General features: G+C 52.1%; 1 protein-coding gene across 3 annotated transcripts in view; it reads right to left on the reverse strand.

The window, feature by feature from the left end:
• The window catches only part of LOC131206255 (insulin-like growth factor 2 mRNA-binding protein 1), a 37,941-nt gene extending 16,878 nt beyond the window's left edge, over positions 1-21,063 (reverse strand). Inside the window, exons 1-2 of one of the 3 annotated variants that reach the window (XM_058198739.1) lie at positions 20,923-21,063; positions 19,829-19,883 (exon numbers count right to left, since the gene is read on the reverse strand). In XM_058198739.1, the coding sequence (XP_058054722.1) occupies positions 19,829-19,883; positions 20,923-20,950 (83 nt within the window). In that variant the 5' untranslated portion in view covers positions 20,951-21,063. Of the gene's footprint in view, positions 1-2,127; positions 2,144-4,626; positions 4,738-19,828; positions 19,884-20,922 lie in introns of those variants that run through there. The other 2 variants (XM_058198740.1, XM_058198738.1) reach the window with 2 other exon arrangements.
• Between the last annotated feature and the right edge of the window lie 3,711 nt (positions 21,064-24,774).

Below are 24,774 nucleotides of genomic sequence, written 5' to 3' on the forward strand. Positions count from 1 at the left end.
AGAGCGAAACGCATTTTAACGCCCTGGTAAACTCGTTGTCGTACATGACGTGAGGATCACACATCTTTGTTCTAGGCGCGATTATCCTTTCTGCTCTTCCTCTACACATTATTCTGCGCGCACCGCGGAAAAATGTTGGATCCACCGTCCTGCTCTGCTCGTCCTGCTTCCCTTTAACACGGAGGTTTGGGATATACACAACATTTGGCGAAGTTTTCGCTTCGCCGTTCCGAAATCTCGTTAAGATCCTCCGCGCGTTTCAGAGCAAAGCCACCGAACACCAAAAAGCCGGGAAGGGATGCGCGGCGGCGCCTGCAAGCTAGAACGAAGCCCGATCTCTTCCGTTCCAAGCCAGTGCCAAATTTTGATGAGAATCTGTCCAATTTCCATCTTTCTTCGTTTGCCGGCATTTTTTTTCGGCGCCTTACACCGTTTTCGTCGACCCGTCGATCAGCCCGGGTTGTGACGGCTTCCGCACTCTTTCATTCGCTCCGGTGTCGCCTATACTATCACCGCGCGCTACAGCAGCATACAGGTATCAGGCCCTTAGGTCCAGTTAGTTAGCTCACAGCACAGGCAACAGGCAAACCCGTTGGGCGCCAGAGTCCGGGGTCCAGGGCTAAGGCCCCTCTGCCGAAAAAGTCCACTGTCCGCGGCGAGAAGGAGCTTCCCGCTTTCCCGGTGATGCACCATCACCGATGATTTGCGCGTGCTCTCTCCTTCTCTCGGCGGGGCTCGACACAGGAAGGTTTAGAAATTTGGAAACTTCTTTTGGATGTGGTTTGGTGGGTCCGTAGGTTGGTCGGTGTGCGCGGCGTATGCTTGGGAAGACGAATCTACAAGAAGCAGAGCAAAGCGGTAAGGCAAGAAGGATATTCATGCGAGACCCGAACAGGATGGAGCGATTCACAAAGAGGATATCTGTTTCGTTGGGAATCTGCGAGCGGAGCGAAAAAGACGTCCGCGTCCGCGTAATAACCCTCAAACGAGCGATGATTGACACTTGAAGCAAAGTTCGTTTCTCCTGGCCCTGGTTCGAAATATAAAAAGGGCGCTCTACACTACCTCCTACTTCCCGTCTGCTTTGCGAAAAGTGTGATCTTCTTGGTGATCTTCCTGATGATCTAGTTGCTTAGAAAGCGAATTTGCTTTTCTCCGTATGCAGACGAAGGTCCCGGAAAGGCTGATAGGCGGGCAGAACTAGTACATTACAGAGACCTGCAGGTGAAACTGGCTTTCTTAGTACTTCCAGTAGTTTGAAACAATACTCCGCGCGCAAAAGTCCTAGAAAGCCGTGCAAGCGACGGACACAAGAAGAGGTATCACCACATCCGCTCCCCATTCTCCAAGAAATTCCGTGGTCTTGAGTAACAGAGCAACGCGTACATTGCATTTTTGTCCTCCTCTTGCGTCCTGCGTGCGCACTTCCTCTCCTCGGGGGAAGGACGTGGCTGAGCATGGTCGCTCGTGGCGTAACGATATACCCTGCTGCGGGTTCCACTTACATAACAACACGTGAATGGGTTTGATCTCCATTCTGGACCGAGGGTTTTGCTTAGCCATAGCCGCCGTGCTCAGATTCGAGAACCAACACCTCTCGCGCCTACCCCCGGGTCGGCCAGAATCGGTCGCGGACCGGCGCAGGACAGCAGTGGGGTGGGAGTGTGTGGTGAGAACTGTGTCAACGGTTCTCCAGTACGAAGAGATCCAATTTTTATGCCCATTGCAGCAAATAATAATGCTCCGTTTCTTGGCGCGCCATTTGCAGGGCCACGCCGGCCGGTCGCCGGTTGAAGACGATACGCGCGCGTTCGTCGACGCATCGCGGCATTTGCTAACATTGCACATTCTGTTGCATATTTGTCCGTTTCTTTTCCCATCGGCAGTGCGCAACGTGTCAGATGAGCACAAAATTGCTGAATGCTGAATTGCTGAAAATGGTATTTAAATGGTCGCTCACGCTTTAAAGTTGGGGAAAGTAGAACCCCTGAGAATAAAGGCTGACCACGACGATGATGGTGCATACGATTTCCCATACTCCTGTCTCCTGTCCTGTCTGGTTAATGATTCTATTTGGCGCCATTTCCCGCGGACTGGCTCTAACATCAGAACGACGCCAACGACAACACCGAGGCAGTCGCGCCTCAGCACAATCGCAAACCTTAAATCCTGTCCAAATTTCAAGGTCGCTGCCGCCGGCCGGTTCGGGCGATCGTTCCATCGCGACGGAAATAACCGGCGCGCCCTGAGAAAAGACAGCCAAAAAGCCGATCCATCCGCCGATTCTCGGAAGGATGCACATTCTGCTGCTGCAGTCTGCGGATTCCACACAGCCTCCAACCCCGACGACACCACAGGCTCAACCGTTGATCGGGGCGCCCGAGGTGCCAGAGAGACAATAAAAAATAAACGAGAAAATAGTAGCTAAAGAATCAATTCCCATCACGCACACAACCACACTGACGGCCTTCCACCACCGAATCTGAAGGAGAGTGGACGAAATTGCCAGCAGACGGTTTACGAAAAAACAACAGCTATGAGGACGACGTTCGCACCTTTTGCTTGTGTCCTGTCCTGTGGACCATTCCCTGTGTACCTGTGACCAAGGTTGAGTCCGCCGCGGCAGACAGAAGGTTCGCGCGCTCAGCCGCGGCGCTTTTCCCTTTCGAGCGTCCGAAACGAACCGAACAAAAAAACGGTTCTAGACATTCCCGCGGGGGCATGCTGATGATAGTATAAGTGGCGCACAATCAAGGTTAGGAGTGAAGATTGCAACACGGGCCCGACACGATAAACCAGATCGCGCTACGGTGGTGGTGGAGGTCTCCGATACTCGCGCCAAATGGCAAGTGCAGATTTTCAGGATGCTCCTGTTGCGCTTCGTTGTGTCGCTGGATCAGACACGCAAGAAAGGGAAATTGAAAAACAGAGCAAATTATCCGATCGGTCGTCGGTGGTTCCAGTGCTCCAAAGCCCTGGATTTGCCGCGGATTGGGCCCACCATCAAATTGCGCCAGACAAACAGGAAACGAACAGGTGATAAATGCAGCCATGCACAGCCTTGTTCTGATCGGTTCTTCTCTCTCATGCCATTTGCTATCTTGTCTTGTCCAAGAACAGATCGAACAGGATATGTGGAGATAGCGGGCGCAGAGGAAGCAAAAGGTTGAATTGATGAAGCAAAGTTAGAGAGTCGCTACCATCGTCTTACGGACCTTGGCGGATGGGATGGCGATATTAAAATCAATTTCAAAACCCAGTAAGCAGTGTCAATTTTTCAATTTTGTGTTGTGTCCATTACTAAAGCCTCTTGTGTGAAATGCACACCAAATCATCGTACATCGTCCCACCTAGAATCATTTTTCATGGGACGCGAGCCTCGACCAACTTTCTTAGGCAAATCACCTTCACCAGTAGATGGACCATTTGGGAACTTTTTCGGTACCACCATCCTATTTAAACAAACAGCCTATTTTTGCTGTCTTCAAACCACGCGGAACAAGCAGATGGATAAGCAAGCATCCTCCTGCTAAGCCCCCGGGATCGACGTGTGAGCAGGTATCCGGATCCGGGGAATGATGTTACCGAGGGTTTGTGTTCGCGGTTAGGCCAAAAATTCAAAACCATACGAAAACGACTGCTCTCTTTCGTTCGGCTCCTTATTCACCCCTAAGACGGTGGAACCGACCACACCATCAGCAGCAGCAGCAGCAATCAGCAGCCGAAGAGCGCGGTTAAAAGCAACTGCAGCGCGCAGCAGTGGCGGTTAAAATTTTGGGCTTTCAATTGGTCCGTTCCGTCCGTACGGACGGAAGCGAACGCGCGGGGCACGACCTAACCTTCAAATACACATGTGCTTAAATAGACCGCCAAAAAAAAAGGTACGACATGATCCGGGGGGCCCCGGAATGGAATGGGTTTTTGGCAATGGTTTTTTTTTGCGTGTTGGTTGTTGTTTCGCCACGTCGGGTTTCGCCAAAGGAACACGACGATCGAGATCCGCATGTTCCACAAGAGAGCGAAGGGCGAAGGAAGTAATGAGAAAATGAATGGTACGAATTCTAACAACGAAGCTGCTGCGCGCGCTGATCGGGCGCGCAAGGAGGTGAGAACCGCCCGGGCCCGGGACCGAGTTCAGGACGGGAGGGAGACGCGAGGGAGAGCAGCAGTATGAAAGTGAATTGGGTCGTGTTCTGTGTGTAGGAAGCGCCAAGCCAACGAAGCAAGAGGGGTACAACAAGGCGGCTGCTGCCTCGGAACGCATGGCCAGTGGTTGGACCTAAGGTCCTTGTTGATGGCGGCGCCGCGTTTATGCGAACATTTGTGAGTGTATTTAGCGGCCTCGGTATTACAGGAAGGGAAGATTTAAAAAAGCTGCAGCCTATAAGCCAGAGGCTCCATTAGTGTCGCGCAACGAGTACCAATTAAGGACGAAATAATATGATTTTTTGCGGTCAAAAAAGGACTTTTCAAAATCAATAACACTCTACAGAGAGGGTGGGGTTTTGACGTGATTCCCAGCCTTTACACCATAGCTGCGAGGTACGCGTCCTGGCACCACACTCTTCTCCTACAACAAGAAAGCTAACAACAGAGCTACATTTTAAAACTGCTTTCGATATTCACCTGGAACCATTTTGTGCTTTGGGAGCGTCCAGCGGTGGGTCGAAGATTTGCTCGCGATCCTCCTTCGATAGCTCTAGTTCGGAAAATTGCTCCATATTCGACGCCATAGCTCCACGCTCGTGTTGTGTGCGCGCGTCGTTAGATACTCCTTTTTCGGGCTGGGCGGTTCGATTTAGTGCACAGCACGCACGCCCCTGGACCTCTTTAAATGGGGCTGCTTTCAAGGCTCAAGCCTCCAAAACAAACCGAGCAGCCGGCCGGGTTTGTCAATAGAATGCACTCTTAATCCTGCTCCTCCTTGTCGCACGATCGACCGATCAATACTGCTGCTGACGGGTGAGACTCGGGTGACGTACCACCCCACCAACTGTGCCCGCCCCACTGCTGGCACTTTCACACGCAACACAAACACAAACACACACACCCGAGGATCGAGGATCTCGCGGAGCCCGGTGGAGAAAGATCGATATGAGATGAAACCTCCGGTGGCCGCGGTGTGGTACTTTCTCTCCAAAATTGTTCGTTGTTTTTGCGATTTTTGTTTTCGCACTTATTCTGTTCGATCGATTATGGTGTGATCTCACAAAATCGATCGCGCGATCCCGCCTGCCAAAGCACAACACTAAAAGTACCTTCGTTTCGCAAACGTTTTAAGCCGCTTAAACCAGTAGTAACAACAATAATGGTAATAATATAATAGCAATAAAACATAAAGCTGCGGATAACAAAACTCGAGAGGGAGCACACGGCGGCGTTGGCGGCGATTTTCTCGTTTTTCCGACGGTCTGACCTCGTTTCCGGTTCGGTGGTCGGTGTGCTGCCGGCGCTGGTTTGGCTCAAATTTTTCCGAAACTTCCAGACCTTCTTAGGTTCTGTGGGTGCCCCGCCGAAAATGGGATGGTGATCGTAAAGTAGATAAAAGACAGTGTTAGTGAAGTTTTAAAACAATAGAATCGACGCTACGGCAAAAAAGGACGAACCACACGCCTTTTAACCACCACACACTCGTTCCCAAAAGTGTTCACCCTTTCATGGCCAATTAGATCCTATTATTGAACCTGCCCATAACTAATGTTGGTAATATACTCTGGAGTTGTGTAGTTCAAACATTTATCGGTAGCTCCGTAAAATCCATACGCTCTAGCAGGAGGAAGGGAGCTCATCCATCCGTAATAGCCAGCTGGCGGAACATTCCTAATGTAACCCCAAAAAGCCGATGACTCCAAAATAGGACCAAAAGGTCGACCCTGTGGGGAGCTCTACAGGAGAATTGCCCTAGTATCCCCACGCGACACTCGCCTTAAACCCGCTGCCGCCGATATTGACAGGAGTAACATCGAAAATCTCACAAACTCCGAGTTGGTTCGCGCGATGGCGTTCGAAGATGAATTCCCTAATTTCGCTCTGTGCTCCTCTCCCGTACTTCTAGAGGCTAGCTCGCTCTCGCGTTCCCCCGGCAACCTCTTTCCCTTTCGAGCACAGAGAGCCGCTCCACGCTACTCATATTCATACATCTTTGCTCTTTTCTCTCTCTCTCTCGCGCTCGTTCGCCCTTATTTTGCTGTTTCTTCCTTGCCTCTGGGTGTGCATTGCTATAGTGACGGTGTGGTGAGCTGAAAAGGCGTCCGCCGCGTGGATTGTCGTTTTTTCCTTTTTGCTTTCAACTCAACCAAACACAGAACAGATTTTCTAAGAACCAAAAAACCCACACTTTGTTGCTGCGATTATTGGGGAAAAAATACGGGAAACGTTCACAGCTCTAGTAGCACACCGGGACGAGCGCGCGCGCCTTTTTAACCTCTCTCTCTCTCTCTCTCTCTTTTTGCCTGCTTCGGTCGCACACGGCACCGCACAAAATTTGGAAAATTAGAAAACTCCACCGAAAGGGGGCACGACGACGACGACGAAAAGCGGGACGAACAATTTGGAATTTTCTGCCTGTGCCACATACGCGCTCTGCTACCAACACAACAACTGGCAACAACACATTGGTGCTGCTCGTGCACAATATGTCTCTCTAATGCGCGGTGGAGTTGCCAAAATCGGAAGGGAGCAAACAAATCACAATTCGAAACGAAACGCAAAAGAAACGCAACGCGCACTCCGGCACTCGGTTCTCCGTGACGTCGGTCGTGCCGTTGGCTCCTCGATCGCTCCCGCGTGTCTTCACCGGTCGAACAAAACTTACGAACTAAAACTGACTCATCGGGCTCGGGCAGTGCGCAACCCGTGCGGCCGAGACCGGGTAATTGCCTGGCGAAGCAACAGCACCGCAGCTTTTTCGACTCTCCATCACGTTTTCGCTCCTCTCTCTCTCGCTCTCACATCCTGATGTGCCATTGGAACGGTTTTTTGTCATCCCGACGTTCGGGTTCACACAGCCACGCACACAGCCGCGCTTTTGATTCCACGTTGCGGACGCACACAGGAAGAGAACGCGCGCACAGAACGCAACCCGAACGATCCGATGCGATCCGACGGGAAGTCGAAAAGGAAACAGCGAGCGAGAGAGAGAGCGAGAAGGTGCGAACGTGTGGTGGGACGTGAATCTTGGACTGCGGCGGCATGCAAGAAACAAAAGGATGGTAGCAGCGCGCTGCCTTGGCGGAAGAAGAGGTAGAGAGCCTCTTAGAACGACTGAGAAAGAAGTTGAGCCGAGCCGTGCACTCGTAGGATCGTTCTCCAGTTCTTTTTGCCCTTCGCCGGCCCAAAAACAAACGGCTGGCCTGTCCCGGTCCCAGCCCGTCCCGTCCCGGCTCTCTCTAACCGATCTTGCCAAAAGCGGATCGCATTATTGCAGGTAGGCACATCAGGCAATGCACGGCCAAGCGGGACCAGCGCCGGGACAAATGCGGTAGGGTGTGTCGGTGTGCCTGCCTGCCTGTATTTGTCGTGCCCAAAAGAGAAATTAAAATCCCTATAGCGGAGAAAAAACCTTTGGCGCAGAGGCCCAAAACGAGACACACAACTCTTGACGATGATGAGAAGCTCGAAAAGGCCGGCCGGTGGCGCGTCGTCGTTTACAACATCGACGAATTGTTGAACCACTGCAAGATCTATCGCAACTTTTTTGGCTGAAAAATATAATATAAACGCCTAGAACGCACACACCACCGTGTTTCACTGAATGACTCTCGAACTCACAAAGCACTCACCACACTGGCTTCATCGTGTGATAATCCGCGCGCGCTCAGCAATCTTCAAGCGGAATCTTTCAACCGGATTCAAGCGTTTCACATCAACCCCATCAACGCCAAAGCGTTCCTAGCGATTCTCAAGCGTGCCGATGGAGCTCGCTCACGCCGTTCTCACGTGCACTAACTGTGAGTAACGCTCACGCCCATAATAACGTTATCACCATTGCCATTTCAAAAAAACTCCACTTTTAGTTGCTTCCTACTACGCGCGCGCTCCACGAGTCTACTACTGACCGATTTATCCTCCGTCCTTTGCAAGACTACTTGGATGAAAATTTGAGAAGATAGACTACTCTGCAATCCACGTCCATAACTCCATAGCAGGATTGCATTCGTTAGAAATTCTTATCTAACTAGTCCTAGTAAACTAATCCTACTTAACTTATGGAGTTATCACCATTAACATTCCAAACAATTTTCACTTTTGATTCACCTTCTGCACGCGCACTCGACGAGTTAATAACTACTGACTGATTCCTTCTCCGTCCTCTGGAAGATTACTTGGATCAAACTTTCAAACCCCGTTAGGGGTTCACACCATACCGCTGTCAAAGGGTACTGTGATGCGAAAGAAAAGCTTCGTCCTTTGGAATGAAGCATTCTGTGGCAGGAGCGACATCGAACAAAGGAAATTGAGGACAATTCTTTGATTGGAGATTGATCGCACAAGTGGTCACTAAGCAAAGTCGGAACAACGGAACAGTGGAACAACAAGCAGATACACATTCAGCATATTACAACCCCTTCCGAGCAACGGTTCCGGGGGTGTAACGGTAAAACAGAGTTCGCTGCCTAAATTGGCAAGCCACGGCGAAAATTGAAGTCTCGCGCTCGCGTGTGCGCGGTGAGCGTAAATCACACTCGCCGCCGCGGGGCGGTAGTATCTGCGGTACATTGGGGAGACCAACGGGCAGCAGTCCGCGCAGGCGCTCACGAGAAGAAGCCGATAACCCGTGCGCGCGCAAGAGAGAAAAAACTCCTCGCGCTTTGATTGTTTGCGTATCCGCTGAGCGCGAGTTTGCGTGCGCGCAGATTCGCTAATCATAGGCCAGAGAAGCTTGCGTGTGCCCACGACACGCCGCCGGCCCCGCGTCATGTATATAACATCGGGGAGCTCTAACAATGGTAGTGTGCGAAAGAAACAAAGCTGCGTTAAAAAGAAGGCACGCGCGCGCGATGGTGAAAGAGTGACTCTTTCCTAGAAAGCAAATGGCGGATCACCGGTTTCGCAGAAACGCGCTAAGCCGCAGGCACTCCCGCCGTGCTCGGGAGACACACTCCTGTTTAGTGTCCTGATGAAATTTCAGGCGCCCCAATGGAATTCGTGGCAAATTGAATCGAGTTTGGATAATTTTGTTAAACGAAAAGTTAAAAACAGTGAACGTAGATCAGCGCCATGTTGGCCAAAGGATTACTTCCATATACGTTACATAAAAAGGGCATATTCGTAGTAATATTGTAATGATAGTTTAAAAGACAACGTTAGTTGTTAGTTCAAGGAGAATGTTAGTTTCGGAACGCCGTACAAAACGTGTTTCCTGTTAGCGCCGTTATTCTTCACGATACATAGTTTTTCAATCCTTACCCCATCATTCCAGCCTCTGCTTCGGGGCCCAACAAGCCAAAGTCATTCAGGCGTGTATTTAAACACGTTTGAGAAGTACAGAATAAAAAAATCCTTTTTTGCCAGACTCAGTACCAGCCGCCGCACACGCAACGTTGGAGAGGGGCCCAGGAACAGGCCAAGGTTTTTTATGCCTCTGCTGGTTCTGGTCAAAGACTCCGGGCGACCCCTAAATTCGGGCGAGTTTGGTGAAATGACACCCGTGTGTGTTACCACGATTCTAATCACCCTTCTTTTCCGAGGGAACAGTTGTCTAACTTGCACCAACACCAACCAGTAACCTCACGCAGAATTCGATCCGGTTTGCCATTGGGACATTAGGATGATGCCAAGGAAACGACACTCGCTGTCCACGCCGAGTTTCACCGGGTCCATGTGCTTTCACAAACCATCCAATAGTAAGTAAGCATCACTTTCACCATGCAACAATATCTTAGGCACAATTCTAGCTAATTAATATTCGTTTCTCTGTTAGCCTGTCCTGTCCCAAAAGCAGCCTTTAAAGAATCGCTGGTAGCACTCTACAGAAAATTGGGCTACGTTCTCCACACTTTTCCTAGCGGGTACGACGAGTATTTATTTTTGGAAAATATGCCATCGTCAATCGACTTAAATTAATGGGCGTATCGGATACGCGTAGGCTTCACTCTCGAACCCCTCGAGGGCACCGCCGTCAAACAGGAACCGGGAACCACCCGAAGGAATTGGAGAGTGTGGGTCATGATGTTACCGAACATTGAACATTAAAGCACGATTAAAGTGTTTCGATCAATAACGTTGGGGGGCAAACAGGAACCGGAATGTGTTGTGAAAAAGAATCTTCTGAGTTCTCGGTGGAAGGATCAGCGCGTTGCGTGCGCCCAAGCCCAGTGCGCCAATTATGCTCAATTGTGGCTGCCACACCGCGCGTACACGATGCATCCTTTTCGACCCAGAGAGCCTGTTAACGGGAAACAAAACACGTAAAGGATTTTGACAAAATCTTGACCGACCCCGGGGGCTTGTTTGCTCAAGACGCACAGAGCGAAAGCGGGCCATAGCCCGAGGGGACACCAGAGCCTTGAAGGTGCTTGTTTTGCTAATCGAATTATCGTGAATGGTACCTCATTACCCCATCAACTACACGTAAATAGTTGGCCCACGGCGGGCAGAACGTGGCTAGAAAGTGCATTAGCTGCATGCAAGCTTCAAGTGTAACACGACGGCCCGACCCTTCTGTGCTGTGTGTTCCGAGCCACAAACAGCCTGTAGCGACCGTAAAAAAGCGATGTTTTGGAGCCACCACCCGTCGGTATCCCGGCACATATGTGTCCCGACGACTGTGGTTTCCACCTAATCTCTTCTCCATCGTTCGAATCGAGTGTCAGGACCCGGGAGCGGCCTGGAGGATAAGCTCCGAGGCCCCGTCGTGTGTTGTGTTGCGGTTGGGCCCCTCCAACAATTTGAAGGTTTTTACTAACGATCTGCGCCGGGTCATCGGAACAATGAAACCACAACTCTCTGGAGCCTAACTTGAAGATCTTTAATCGGAGAAGAAAAAAACCGCACGACATAACCTTTAAATAGTGGCGCTCCTTGTGGAATAAGCCAATAACCTTTCATCATCGTCGTGCGGGTCCCCGTGTCGAGAGAGAGAGAGAGAGAGAGAGAGAGAGCTGAGAACCGTTTTCCATGCCAACGTTAGGAGGTGTCAAAAACCCGTCTCGCGTGTGTCGCAAAGCCGGATCCTTGGCCGATGGACACTGATTTCCCATCGGCCACCAGGTGGCATCCGACCGGCCCGAGGAAGATCGTTCTGCCACAAACTTCCGGCGAACTGTTCCCCGAGTATGGAGGAGTTCATCTAGTGTTCATTGGCCGCACGCACACAAGCGTTCATCTAGTGGTGCGCCTGCGAAAGGAGGTGTGGTGTTGTGGTGATTGTGCCGAAAAACACAGGACGATGAACCTGACCGGGAAAACGCGCAATTCTCCCCGCGCCCTCCCCCCGGCTTTTCCACCGCACGGTAGTAGGTAGTGTGTTTCCCGCTCGGATTCGGAAGTTCATCGACCCGAGAGAGTCGACGCATCCCCGTGTGGCGTGAAAATCCGATCCGCGTGACCGCGTGTGTGCGGAACCATTAGAGCACATTTTATGCGTGTTTGTTCTTGACTCATTTTCCACCACCATTATCGATTTCCACCATCGAGAGCCCTCAAGGACGACAGCGAAGCCGACCAAAGCAACCTCGATGCACACTACGATCGGAACAGCAAACCATCATTCGAACGCTCCAGCAAATAAAGCAACATGGCGCGTGCCGATGATGCCTCACGACGGTAGTGACGTCAAGCGGGAAAACTGTTGTCGCTGACGCCTGCCCCCCCCCTGGACGCCTCTTCCCCTGGGTGCGTATCCTGCTGTGGTTCGCTGATGAAACTTCACTGATGCACCGGAGAATAGAGTGAAGAGTATCCAAGAAGTGAAGTACCAACCAAGGCGGGACACGGAGGGCCACGGAATTACCGGAAAGAAAACGACCGAAGGAGACCAGTGCCGAGAGAATCCTAAAACACTGAACGCAAACTGAAGAACCGAAAGCCACCGGAAAACTACACGAAATCCGCGTTTGTTCCGCGCGCGCAAAATGGGAAAGCCAAAAGATCGGGATGGGTGATGGGGTGCTCTGTGCGCCAAAAGGATCTGGGGGAAGGTTTTTTCGGGTTGGGGTCCTGTTGTCTTATTATTTTTTTCTTCTGTTTTAGCTATGGGTTGTTTTTGGGAACGTAATACGAGCGCCCCGCGCGTCTGGTTTGGAACCGAGTGCCGATGAAACTGTCAGCCTAGCGGTGGCGGTCCTCTCGTCGTCGGGACACCACCCGCCGCGAACACGGGGACTCTCGTGTGTATGGGTGTGAGCGAGCGTCGTGTGCGTGTCCCGGCCGAACTACCGGCTGGCTGGCCGAACTTCGCCCAACAATCGGCGAGAAAAGCGAGAGTGACGGGAAGGCGAATCGGGACTCTTTAAACCGATTGTACCCCACATACTGGGGGTCCTTTGGGGGCGCCGCCGCAAAGGCCAATTGCGTTCCCCGCCAAACGTCAATCCACGAATGCAGCGGCGGCATGTGTCACCGCATCTTTCGGGGACCACACTCATACCAGTGACTGTGAGCCGTGAGAAAGTGATAGAAGGCACCGCACAACGCACGGGAATCCCGATGTCCCATCGGTTGACGGGCCGACGACAACAAACGTCCATTCGTCAACACGCACACATACAGACACCCAAGTAGCGACCCGGCAAGGAAGGCGCCATTGGAAGAGGAGGATACGACCAGCAAGCGTAACATCCGCGAGTTTCCCCGGGTCACTTTCCGTGTCCGGACCCTTCTCTACCGACCGGCATTAGACGAACCGGGTGGTACCGGGGTCCCGCGCAAGGGAATCGGGAGAGAGAGAGAGAGAGAGAGAGAGAGAGAGAGAGAGAGAGAGAGAGAGCGAGGGAACACGGAGCGCGAAATTGGAATCGAAAATCGCTCTGCAAGGATCCTCTCGCTCGTTTGTGGATCCCCATTGTTTCTCGGGGCGGTGTACACAACAGCAAGGGGGCAAAAGGGGTCGCGCAAAAGGACGCCATCGCGGTGCACAACGTTTGTTTGACCCACGCACACCGACATTAGAAGCTAGCGGTGTGGTGCTGCCACGCAGGCGCACTAGGAGATCATGGCAGAGGGAGCGAGACGGAGCGTACGCAAGGAGCCCGTACAAGGATCGGTCGAGAGGACGATGAACGTCACACAAACAGACACACGCAGGCACACATCCGCAGTTAGGGGCAACACTTTCTATTCCACCACACACGAGTGCGAAGATCCTTTGCCCGGCCCGGCCGGCATTAGCGATGCGTATACGCCGGCGGGACACGCCGTATTCCTTGCTTTTAGAAAGGACAGTTTGTTGACCAATAGACGACGCTTGAATGATGCCTTTTGGAGGTTAGGTGTTCTGGTGTGGCCCTAGAAAAGGTGCATCATCTCACGAAACACCGACAAGGCCCGGTTTGTACGGAATCCGGACGAGAAACGAAAACGGATGCGAGAAAGGGGCGCCGCGCGTCTTCTGCTGAGCGTCTCACTTTCTCTCAATCGTACTCACACAACTCCGATTGCCTCGCACACAGAGGAATGGAGAAAATCCTGGCTAGGCGCGCGTGAGCCGACCGAAGATGCCCGGCTTACTCGGATGCTCGGATGCTAGATCCTGGATGCTGGTGGAAGCGAATCGAAACGCCGCGTAGGAACGAGCGCGCGGATTTTCCCCGGTTGTGATTCACTTCCGGTGAAAGGAACACAAAAATGCACCCGGGAATGCATCCTCTACAATGGACGTCATCACACCGGCAACATTCCAAGCCGGCCCCTCCAGAACGGGGGGGTACAGAAACTGATTCAACGGTCCCCACGGAAAGCCCGGATTTCGCGTGAATCAGCTCCTTCATCGCAGGAACAAGCTGCCGCTGCTTTCCGGCAACATTACCGAACGACTTCCAACGCGCACCGTCAGCCACCAAAAGCAGATCGAGAGAATATTCTTTCGCTTCGTCTTCCCACCACGGCCGAAGCACCAACGCAAACGCAACGAAAAGGGGGGAGGCCAGGACACAGCGCCACGCCACAACATCCTCCTGCTGACGCGCGCGCGCGCGCTTGCTGCCGTTGAAAAGTGAAACACGGCTCACCCGCCACTATTTCGGCTTTAACCTTGAAATCGAAGAATTTCAAGATCACCCTCTCTCTCTCTCTCTTTCTTCCTGTGTCGTGGGGCGGTCTGGGTTGAACGTGCAAAAAAGGATCGGCAGCGGCGGCGACGATGCAGTTTTTTGCACTCGGCCGCATGCACCCATCCCGGATCCACGGCGGCTTTCCGATTGTCTCGGGCGATGATGGGGTCTTTAAAATGAGGACGGAGAACATCCTCAACGCTTGGGCAGCAAAAGGAGCCAATGATACAAGAAAATAATTTGGTGCACGCAAAATGAAGTGAAATGAAGATCTCTACGAACGCGCTCTCTTGTCCCCAGCGCTGATCGGAGAACGGATCATCGCCAAATTGTTAGCGTAAAGCGGATTTGAAGGATGCCACCCGACGACGTCATATAATGTCCGTTCTGTTTTAATCGGCGAAGTCGAAGTCTTCCTCGGACACAGAACCCACGCAACATGCGGATCATTGGGCGGAACTCGTACCGGTGTTGCGTATCCTTGTGTGCTCTTGCGAACCATTTGCCATCTTGCAGCGGTTTGCCGCCAAAGCCGAGTGGCACTTGTGAGCGAACACAGAACTTGAATCGCAATCGGGAGCGTGTCATAAGCCACCAATTGGCCACCGCTCTCGATTGATTAAAAGCTTCAAAGAGACCGGCAGCCAGCCACCGAGTCCTGCGCGGGTTCCTGCTCGTTCCATCTCGTTTGATCGTCTGCCGCCGCTCTGGCCCTGTTGCATTCTTCTCCCACAAGTGGGTCGATTATTTCAATAACATTCAACGACAATCTCCAACATTTGGAAACATGTTGAGGAATCGCGATCGGTTAGTCGGCGTCACGAAATGTGGCCAAAGACGACGATTTAACTGTCGTCTACCGCAATGCACTTGCCAAAAAGACTAAAATCAAATGCGCCCGCGAACGTAGCGCTGAAACTCAAAACCCGTTGGACCCCGTGTGTCAAGTGCACCGGCGCGGCCAGAAGTGCATCACTTTCCTTTCGCTCCGCACCACAACTCGCAGCACACAAGGCCAAGGTTTCCGGGACGGGACTCGGGCCCGAGCGGCCGGCCGGCCGGCGAGTGCAGCCTGCGGGGCACAGACGATGCGCGCAGATGCATTTTATCGCTTCGACGTGGCGCGTGCCGGGCGAAAGGGCGAGCAACCCAATGGAGGAACACGTATAACAAAAAAAAGCCGGGAAAGAAGTGCGTCAAAAGCCAACACAAAACAACCAAAAAGCTGAAGGTAAATAAAACCAGACTCCCCACAAACGCACACGACGAGGAAGCACTTGGCGAACGCGTTTCTTTCGCTTTTTTGCGCCCTTCGCGACCAACGACGTTGTTCCCCCCGCCCCGGCCTGGCCTGGCCTACGCGGGTATATCCTTTGACACTAACCACTACACAGAGAGCCGGCCGGCCGACCGACCGGCCACTGCACATCGTCGGGGGGTCCTGTCGCCGCACCATATTGTTCGCCCTCTGCCTTGAGTGCAGTTGCATCCTTTGCGAGATGCAACAGTGCACACGCGCGCCCGCCGATGCAACAGGCGTGCGAGCGAGACAGAGGAACGGGTTCGCGACACGAGCAAAGGGAGTGCAGCTCCTTGTGCGCTGTGCTGCACTCGAAAAAGTGCAGCAAAGTGCATTGTCCCTTTCGCGTCATCCATGCGATGGGACCGGTTCTTCCCTCTCTCTCTCTCTCTCTCTCTCTCGGGTCCACAAAAAAGTCCGAGTCCTTCTGCCGATTTTCCACACCACGTTTGTGTGTGTGCACGTGCTTTTGGCTCGTGCGCAAAGGACTCCTAATTGTGGACCCGGTGTGCGCGTGTATGTGTGGCCCTTTTTTATTTTTCCCTCGCTCCTTGGGATGTGTCATTCCACCGGCGAAAGGGAAATGACCGCGCGCGCGCGCGCGCGCGCCGCATGCATCGAAATGCAATTGCACTTGCACTCCGGCGTTCCCTGGCAGCAACAGAGCCTGGCGTGCGCCACGTTACGCGTATGGTTACGCAGGCAAAAGAGTCGCTGTTGCGATCGGAGGATTCGAAGAATGAAAAAGGACTCGAAATAAGGCCCGAAAATAAAACGATTTGACGATAAAATTCATTTGTTAATGCCTGACAATCACATATTACCTTAGCACTGAGGCTCTGTAAGCCGTCCACTCGGAATAGTATTCGGAAAAAAAAGTCACCTGGAGATCCGGTGAGTAAGGCGGATAGTCAAGCGGATCAAACCGTATTTCGTGGATTTACGTCAAACGCGACAGACAATGATATGATATTACATATGATATTACAGAGTCCCCATACACAGAATTCAAATCATTTTTATCCGCAGCCATATTGGTCCTTGATAAACAAATATTTAATGAAACCTCGATCGATCGATTTTTTCCATTTTCAAAAAAAACAATGACATCATTTCTGTCATCAATTTTGGTGAGAAGAACTGTCAGAAGATTGGAAACGATATTCACAAGGCTTTCATTTGCTTGTGCTGCCATCAACATCAAGTCGAGGTAGGAAACATATCAAGTCACTTTCGTATCGCAGCGTCTTAGCCATCAGCCTGTACAACGTCGTCGCAATCAACAGCAAGCCTTGTCAATCTCAGTAGCCCTAGTCCATCATTACCCTGGCTCTGACATAAACATCACAGCATTTCCATAATACGTCTCCGTTTCGTTCCATTTGTCGTCCATCTTGCATAGTTTGATCGTAAAAATTAGCATTCTTATCATCGCGCGGAAGTGCAAATTTACCGGATTCCATCTTCAAAAGAGGCGCAGCAGCAAGAAACAAATATTGCGAACGCTTGTTCCCGTGTGTTGTCTCCTCCGTCGTGTGTCCTACAAAGTAGCAAAAGAAGCGCTCCAATTAAAATGTTTTCTTTAAAACAAAACCATCAGCTGTGGGTCATAACTCAGCCAGCAGGAGAAGAGCGTCCTTAATCGATCAAAACCCGGACGGCTCCGGCCCTTGGGGCATTATCAAACATCATTAGATAACGCAGCAAAAGCTGAGGGCCGACACGCGACACATTGGGCGGGCCTCCAGCGCGTGCTCCGAAACCGCAGACGCACCGCGGGGACGGTGGTAAGTTTTGTTTAATTTAAAATTAAAAATAAATTAATGTCCTGTGGCCGTAGGTCAACAACACCGGAGACGGCTCCTAGTCTTGAGAGCGAATGTCTGTGTTTTTTTCGGTCCTCATCGTCGTCGGGACGCGAATCGAAATGTTAATGGGCAGCGAGCGAAGAGCGAAGAGGCGAAGTGGAGAAAACATCCGCACATTCCAGTTTGGCGGCGGCACCGGCCTCGGCGGTTTATTATCGTTGCGTCCTCCTGATCCTTGCGATCCTCCTGCTGGGGGGTTGACCGCAGAGGCCAGTCCGCGTCCCACTGTGTGTCCAGGCAAAAGTCCATTATCAACACTAACAGGTACTTAAGGACGGTCATAAACGAAGTAATTTATTTCAGCGGCGCCTGACGCCTGACGTGGTCGCCCCCGGGTTAAGAGGATGGTCGCTGTGCGGCCGGGAAAATCGTGACCAGATGGGCAGGACGATGGGGTTTGAGGTTTGCAGGGCTACCAAAAAAAAGGCTGCTCATCAGTCGGCCCGTCGGATAACCACAAAAAGCCGTTTATTTCTGTCGTTTCTGTAACGAGCATGCTGCTGCAAGGGGGTAAAATCAGCCTTAGGGGCCCCCGCCCAGCCGAATATTGTTGGGGTCTGGAATCTTAAAACTGTCGATTTCTATCCATTTGCCACCGATGATTTGCTGGGGGGGAGAGCGAAACGATAAATCTAATCCTTAACACGTCGGCGCGTTCCGTAATTGTGCGCAAACGATCGATTGATTTTCCGATCGACCGCCATTCGACTAATAGCCCTCTGACACACTCTGCCAGCCAAAACAGGAACCGTTGCCGTCGATCAACGAGCCGTACGGAATTGGGGTAGGGTTAGAATTACCTTTTCGAAGGTTTGTTTTGCCCTCTCTAACCTCGTTGTGTGCCCGTCTAAGTTCGGTGTCCGCGGCGCACCAGGCGCAGACAGTTCGGTCTGCTGCGTCTCCGACAGACAGCCGCGGGCCTTCCTGTCTGCCTATTTTCCGTGCATTTAGAGGTCTCATTACACCGTGGTGGTGGTATCGATCGTGCGTCAGTCGTCGGCGGTCTTTATCAGACCGGAAAAAGGAGACCAGGAACCGGGCGTCCCAGACTGGACCCAGTCGTCCTCGCACAGGACTTCCTCTCCGCACTTCACAGAGGCGAGACGGGCAAAGAGTGACCATAAATAACGCCACGCTCACAGGGTGGGGAGTAGAGTCCCCGTTCGGAAAATCGCCACGGAACGGTATTGGGCCATCAAAATCGCCGCAACTGGTCCGAGACTGGTGGGGCGGTGGGGGGCTAGCTGGAATGAGTTATGGGCGTTCGATCGGTCCAAAGGTGGGTCCCCTGTCCGGGGGCTGGTCGATCGCCGAGACAATCGGCGACTTAGGGAGCCACGCGCCGTGCCGCATATGTCGATCGTGGAGGGCCGCCTGCCAAGCGCATGATAGGATAATTGGACACCGTGCTTAGGACCGCCACGGACGGATACGGGTCGGGTCGGTGGTGCTCCTCCTCGAAGTGCACAGCGTACACACATAAAACACTCTTTTTTCGCTCCCTTTACAGACAATTCTAAGGCAGCGGTGCGCCGGCGCTGCGCTGTGTGCTGTGTGCTGCAGCGCGGCAGCAACAGCAGCTGATCCGGTCAGCGCAATCGGCGTCAGCTGCCGTGGTGGGTAGAGCGACTTCGCGAAACGAGAAGTTAACGAAAAGGAATGTTCTAAGCGATCGGGGTTAGCGCTTCAACGCCAGCAGCACACACGGTTTTCAATTACTGCTGGACGTGGACGGGTTTTCTCTTTCGCTCGCCGGCGCACGGGATAGGGCCGTAGGGTCCCCAAGTTCGGGAGGGCGCAAGATTCGGATGCGATAACGAGACGTCCAAGGAGCGATAATATTTGTCCGACGGTTTAATGCTCCAGGAAGCCGAGTCAGGGTCTAAAACTTTACAAAAATGTTGGCAAATTTTGGCTGAATGTTCCAATACCCGTTCCTAATCGTCTCGGGACCGTCGCGCCGCGAAGATCGAGACAGTTGGTCGGTTCGGGTCCGTGAGTTGAGTTGTGTGGGGGGCGCTGTGCTCACACAATTATTATCCTTCCGCCAAGGAGCCCGAAGAGAGAGCGAGAGAGTTGAGCCCACCGGCGCACCTGCTCCGCGTGTTATTGTTCTCGTTTCGTGGAATAAAGCAAAACTGAAATGAAACTCAAATAAAAACCCGGGGTGTTCCTGCGCCGCGCATCATTAGAAAAAGGAGACATCGGACAACAACCGGGGGGATGATCGTAAAAAGCTGCAGACCGCGGGCTCTGTCAAATGATTGCTAATTTTTATTTCTGTGTCCGGCGTGCCTTCAGGGCTGAGCTGAGATGAATCGATTTTACGATCGGATTTTGGCGCAGGCTGCCGACGGCAGGGATCAACCCATTCGCTGCGTGCGTACACACCGTTGAAAAGCAAGAAACGGCTTCCGAGAAGAGCATGAAAATCAGTGATCAGTACGTACCTCAGGTCAGAACCAGCTGCATAATTAAGACCGTTCAAACCGCTGCTGCTGGAACCTGGAATTGGAATCATAAAAGAGGAAAGATGTAAGAGCGTGGCCGGAAAATAAATCGGGAGCATCGATAACAAGCTTTCGATTGCGATTACCGGAAGAAACATATTGCCCAACCAGACCAACAATCGGGCTTATCCGATTCCGGAAACAGACACACAGATTTAATCTTCTACTAAGTACTTCTAGTACTTCAAAACAGTCCCCAAATGCGGCTACAATCTTGGAAAATGCTGCTATAATCGTGAATCCCGCGTTGCGCACCAAACACCCATTGCGTACAACACGTGGCGCGCGAGAATCGCACGCAAAAACCGGCTCACCGCTCACTTCTCACGCCGAAAAACGCTTCACCGGTCGCCGCCGGCTAATCGTTCACCAAAGTAAACAACGTGACTTGCCAGATCTCACTGGCGCGCGTGAGAACGAGAGAGGGCCTGCGTGTGACTGTGTGCGAGACGAACTGGGGCCGCTTGTGTACTCCCCAAAAATATAAAAGCACGAGGCATGACCGATCATCACCGTTTCCCCGTTTTTGAGTTACACGAGAACGCGCCACCACAGACACATACACCGCAGGGTGTCCGACGCGCGTGTCTGTGCCCTACCGTAAAAAAGTATCGGCCGGTACACGTGAGAAAAAGAAAGACTTAGGATTTTTATACACACCACAATACACCGGCACGGCACCAGAGCCGAAAGCAAAAAGAACACAGAATTGCACACAGCGCCAAAAATGCGCCAAGCGCGATCGTTGTATGGACCCTGTCGGGGGGTCTGGATACTGCGGGGTAAGCTCCCTGCCGGACCGACCGAGCGAAGGTTGATGACGAATTCGCAACGGTGCGCGATGGTGCGCATTTTTGTGCAAATATGGTCCAGATAAATCCGATCCTTTTACGGGACGTTTTCTACCCGGCCGGCCGGCCAGCCCGGTGGCTAAGTCAACGCACAATCTTAGCAACCTGGTCGATTGAAAAAGGATCCGAAAGCTGCGGGAGCCACGCGAACAATGTTTGCTTTGATGGTGGTTGGTTACATACCTTTTGCAAAGCTGCTAGTGTAATTCATTCTTGCTTCGCCTTCGCTCACTCGCGCCAGGTTTTTAGTAGCACACTCGCTTTCGGTATCTAACACCCGCAATCTCTCTCACTCTACTGCTGCTGCTGCTGTTGGTGCCGGTCTCTGCCACCACCACTGTGTCGAGAGGTTACTACTTCCACTTTGTATTTGCTTCGCACTCACACAAGCACACAGATACACACGGTCGCTGCTGCTGCTACTGCTCGTCACTGACAGGACAAAAAAACCCAAATATAATTTTCATACAATACTCGAAGAAACGTCACCGCACTGTATCCTGTTCCAATTCTTCCCAGCTTGAAACGATGGCCACGGCAAAGCTTCCTGTTGCTACGGAGCACACACTACCGGGAGGAGTCAGATATCCGGGTTAACATTCGGTCCGGGCTCGAAAAGGACTAACCCTTCCTGGTACCAGCGCGCGCGAGATGATCGTCGTCGTGGCCGAAAACCCTGTGCTGTGACGACTGTTACGTGATAGTGTCTACCGTTCCGCTGGTAACTGAGATGAGAGTGCTCGAGTTTGCGGCGAAAACGTGCCTGTCAAAAGCAGAACCAATTTGACAACACTCTTTGCACTCGTTGCAGTGCGCTCCCGGAAACGTTGTGCTAAGTAGGCTAGCATATGGACCAGCATAAGTAAAGTGCAATCACCCAACGCAGTGGCCCGGGAAAGGGATTGTGATCGACGCCACCGGTCACCTGGAACCCTCCGGTGGTTGAATTACAGCGAGAAGGAATCGGAACGGTAAAAAATACACCAGAGCGCGCACACGGAAAGGTTGGAGCCCGCGTTGACAAATAACTTAAAACTGGTCCATCGACGGGACGGCCACCAAGTGTACGGATGTACGAAAACGACGGTCCGGATTTCTCACTCGCCTGAGTGCCACCGATCAGTGCTCTAACCTCACATCTACAACGCACGCACGGACACGCATACAAAGTCGAGCCGGGTGTCCGGTCGAGGGACAACGGCCAGTGCAATGTGGGGTGAAGGAGCGCGCCCCCGTGCCCCAGCGCTTTGCCATCACTGCACACACCTTAGGAGAATCGGAGAGCTAGGACGGACGGTGAGAGATAGGTTCGGCGTCGAGATTAAAATGCAAGCGGCGCCATGTCCTCCACACGCGGAACCGGTGCAGTAGTGGTGGTGGTACTTAACGGCCTAGAAAGAGCTAGCTAGCTGAAGTGCTGACGAAGCACAGATCACCGATGGAGCAGGACGAGAGAAGCAATCTACGGGCTCCGGTGTTTGAGAGAGAGATCACGACAGAGAAGGATGTTGGATTGGCGGAAAGCGGAAAGTGTGTTTTAGTACTCAGCCGCGCCGTGGCCCTTTCTCTAATCTCACGCACTCTCGCTCTCTTTCCAGGCGACGCATCTCACTAATTGGATACTAATTTCTCACAACCAGCGGTCGGCGGAAGTTGTAACAAATTATCCACCTTTCGTTCTTTCGGACCCAGGAAGGCCAAGGTGGATCAACAATCCCGATTCGGGGGAGCCCTTACCCTTCGGAATGACTAGAAAGTAGGGCAGCGATGGCCCCGGATTCTGATGCACATACCTTCGGCAATTTATGCTCTTAGAGTCAAGGGCCGCCACCAGAACGTACGCAACCAGAAACGCAATCAGCGGACACATTGTGGTTGCCCATCGCGCGAATCTTGTCCAAAATTATCGGTAAGCCGCACCGTGCGCCCCATTAATCCGCATTGCTCTTTTAGATACCAACCCGAATTCCGGTGCACGGCTATCGGCCGGAAGCTAATCTGCCGTTGAATCTTCCGATGAGCTGCTCTAAAAGTGGCGACCAACAAGATGCGCTTCCGAATTCGGGAATCGGATCGGTAGCTACTTTTCGCATCATTCGCTTCGCCAACATACCAACCCGAAGCGGGGTGCGCGCGCGCAGCCACTGATTTCGTGTCCGGTCTTGGTTGTTGTTTTGTTCCGCTCCGCTTCGCGTTATGCCTTTTGGGTGGCCAAGATGTCCGACGTTCGTCCGCCAAGCCGGGCGCGGTGCAAAAAGGGGCAAAAAGAACAGAACCGCGAAGCAGACGGTCGGCCCAAGGGGCCGGAGTGTGGCGGTGCGTGGGGTGCTGGTTGGGGGGGTGGGGGTTCGGTCCCCGAAGATGGTCGAGAAAATTCGGTCAAAATTCGGTGAGTGTTTCGCATCGCTCGCCGCACACACTCATACGCGCGTTCACCGGTGACACAGGAGAGCGGGCACGGAGGTCGCTCACTAGCGCCAATCTAGCCATTTACTGCTCCCCACTGTGTCCCCCTTTTTCGAAAGCTGACGGAACACGCGGCGGCCGTGTGTGCGCGCGCAACCCTCCGCGGTTTTGTGTGTACGCGTAACGCGCAGCGCGCGAAGGGGTTGGATTGCGTAAACCCCCGATTCCCCCGATTGGAATCCCGAACCGCCGAAGCTGACCAAGGTGGTAGTTGTAGGCGCCGTCCCAACTCTCCACTTGCCACATAGCCGCGAACGGAGAGGGCAACATTGGGGGGCGAAAATTACGGCACGGAGACGTTGCGTGGCCGGCTGGCAATAAGAATTTTTACGGCGAATCAGTATTTATTTGTTTCAGTTTCGAATTCTAGCGGTATAATGAAAGAATATTTTCAGATTCTGGCTTCTTAATGTATATAAAGACTTGATGTTCTAAAGAGAATCACCGCAAAGCAGTGGCCCTAAAATTAGTTCTATTTCATTGGATAAGTTTACATAGTTAACATAGTTTTCCTCACACAGTTAAAGATTGTTTTATCATGTAGGAAAACATTTATCGTGAACATCGGTATCGTGATTGATCATGTTGATTAATCAACTAGATGGTATCGATTTAAGTGTGGGCGCAGAAATAGGCTAATAAGTATTATATCAAACGTTAAAATAATCTTTCTTGCGTTGGATACCCTCGGATGGTGCTAATTGCTTTCAAAATTCCCACAAACGATCGATCATTTGGTGTTACGGTGTTACAATTGCCGTGACAATTACGCGTTACACGATTGTTGGGCGTTACGTGCCATAAGAAAGCATGTCCAGCGTTTTTTTTAATTTTAATTGATTTCACACTAAAAAATCAGTTTCATCTAATGGGAGGATTTCAAATTCAGCTAACACGAGGATCAATAATAGTAATAGGTTATTTCTATCATACTTAAACACGTGTTGAATCCAGTCCAAACACATGCAAAGAACACAAAAACGTTACAAGAAGTCCGTAGATTCTTCGACCTAAGACGCGCTGGTGTTGGTCACCGCCCCGCGCTCGCTAAATAGATAACGCGCTACATAGAACCTCCCTACAACCTACATAGAAGCGATCATTGGATCGCAATGGTATGCGTAATCGCGCTATCAGCATCAGCACCGCAAGCGAGAGCGAGAGAGAGGCATGGCGTGACTTTATGGGAGAGAAAAGAAAGAAACAGACCAAATGTCATACAGATCGCCCACCGCGCGCGTCGTCAAAGGGGCCAACAAAAATGGCGGATCCGCGGTGGGGCCGTCGTAACCCTTTCCAGTGCGCCAGTGCGCCCCCGATCGGCGAAGGTCATTCGGCCGGCCGGCCGGCGTATTGCACTTGACAGTGGCACCAGTCCTATTAATGGCGCGATGGTCGCCCTTGATGCATGGCCGTGAATGGCGGGAACCGTGCACGGTTTACTTTGAAGAAACACTAGCGGGGCTTGTAAAATTGTTCAAAGCATCCCTTCGGATCACCATCCGGCTACAATGTACTTCATTTTCCGTGTGCTTCCGCGGGGAAGGGTTGCATGCGCCACGGCCACGC

The sequence above is a fragment of the Anopheles bellator genome, chromosome 1, assembly GCF_943735745.2.
Source record: "Anopheles bellator chromosome 1, idAnoBellAS_SP24_06.2, whole genome shotgun sequence".
In the NCBI taxonomy this organism is placed as follows: domain Eukaryota; kingdom Metazoa; phylum Arthropoda; class Insecta; order Diptera; family Culicidae; genus Anopheles; species Anopheles bellator.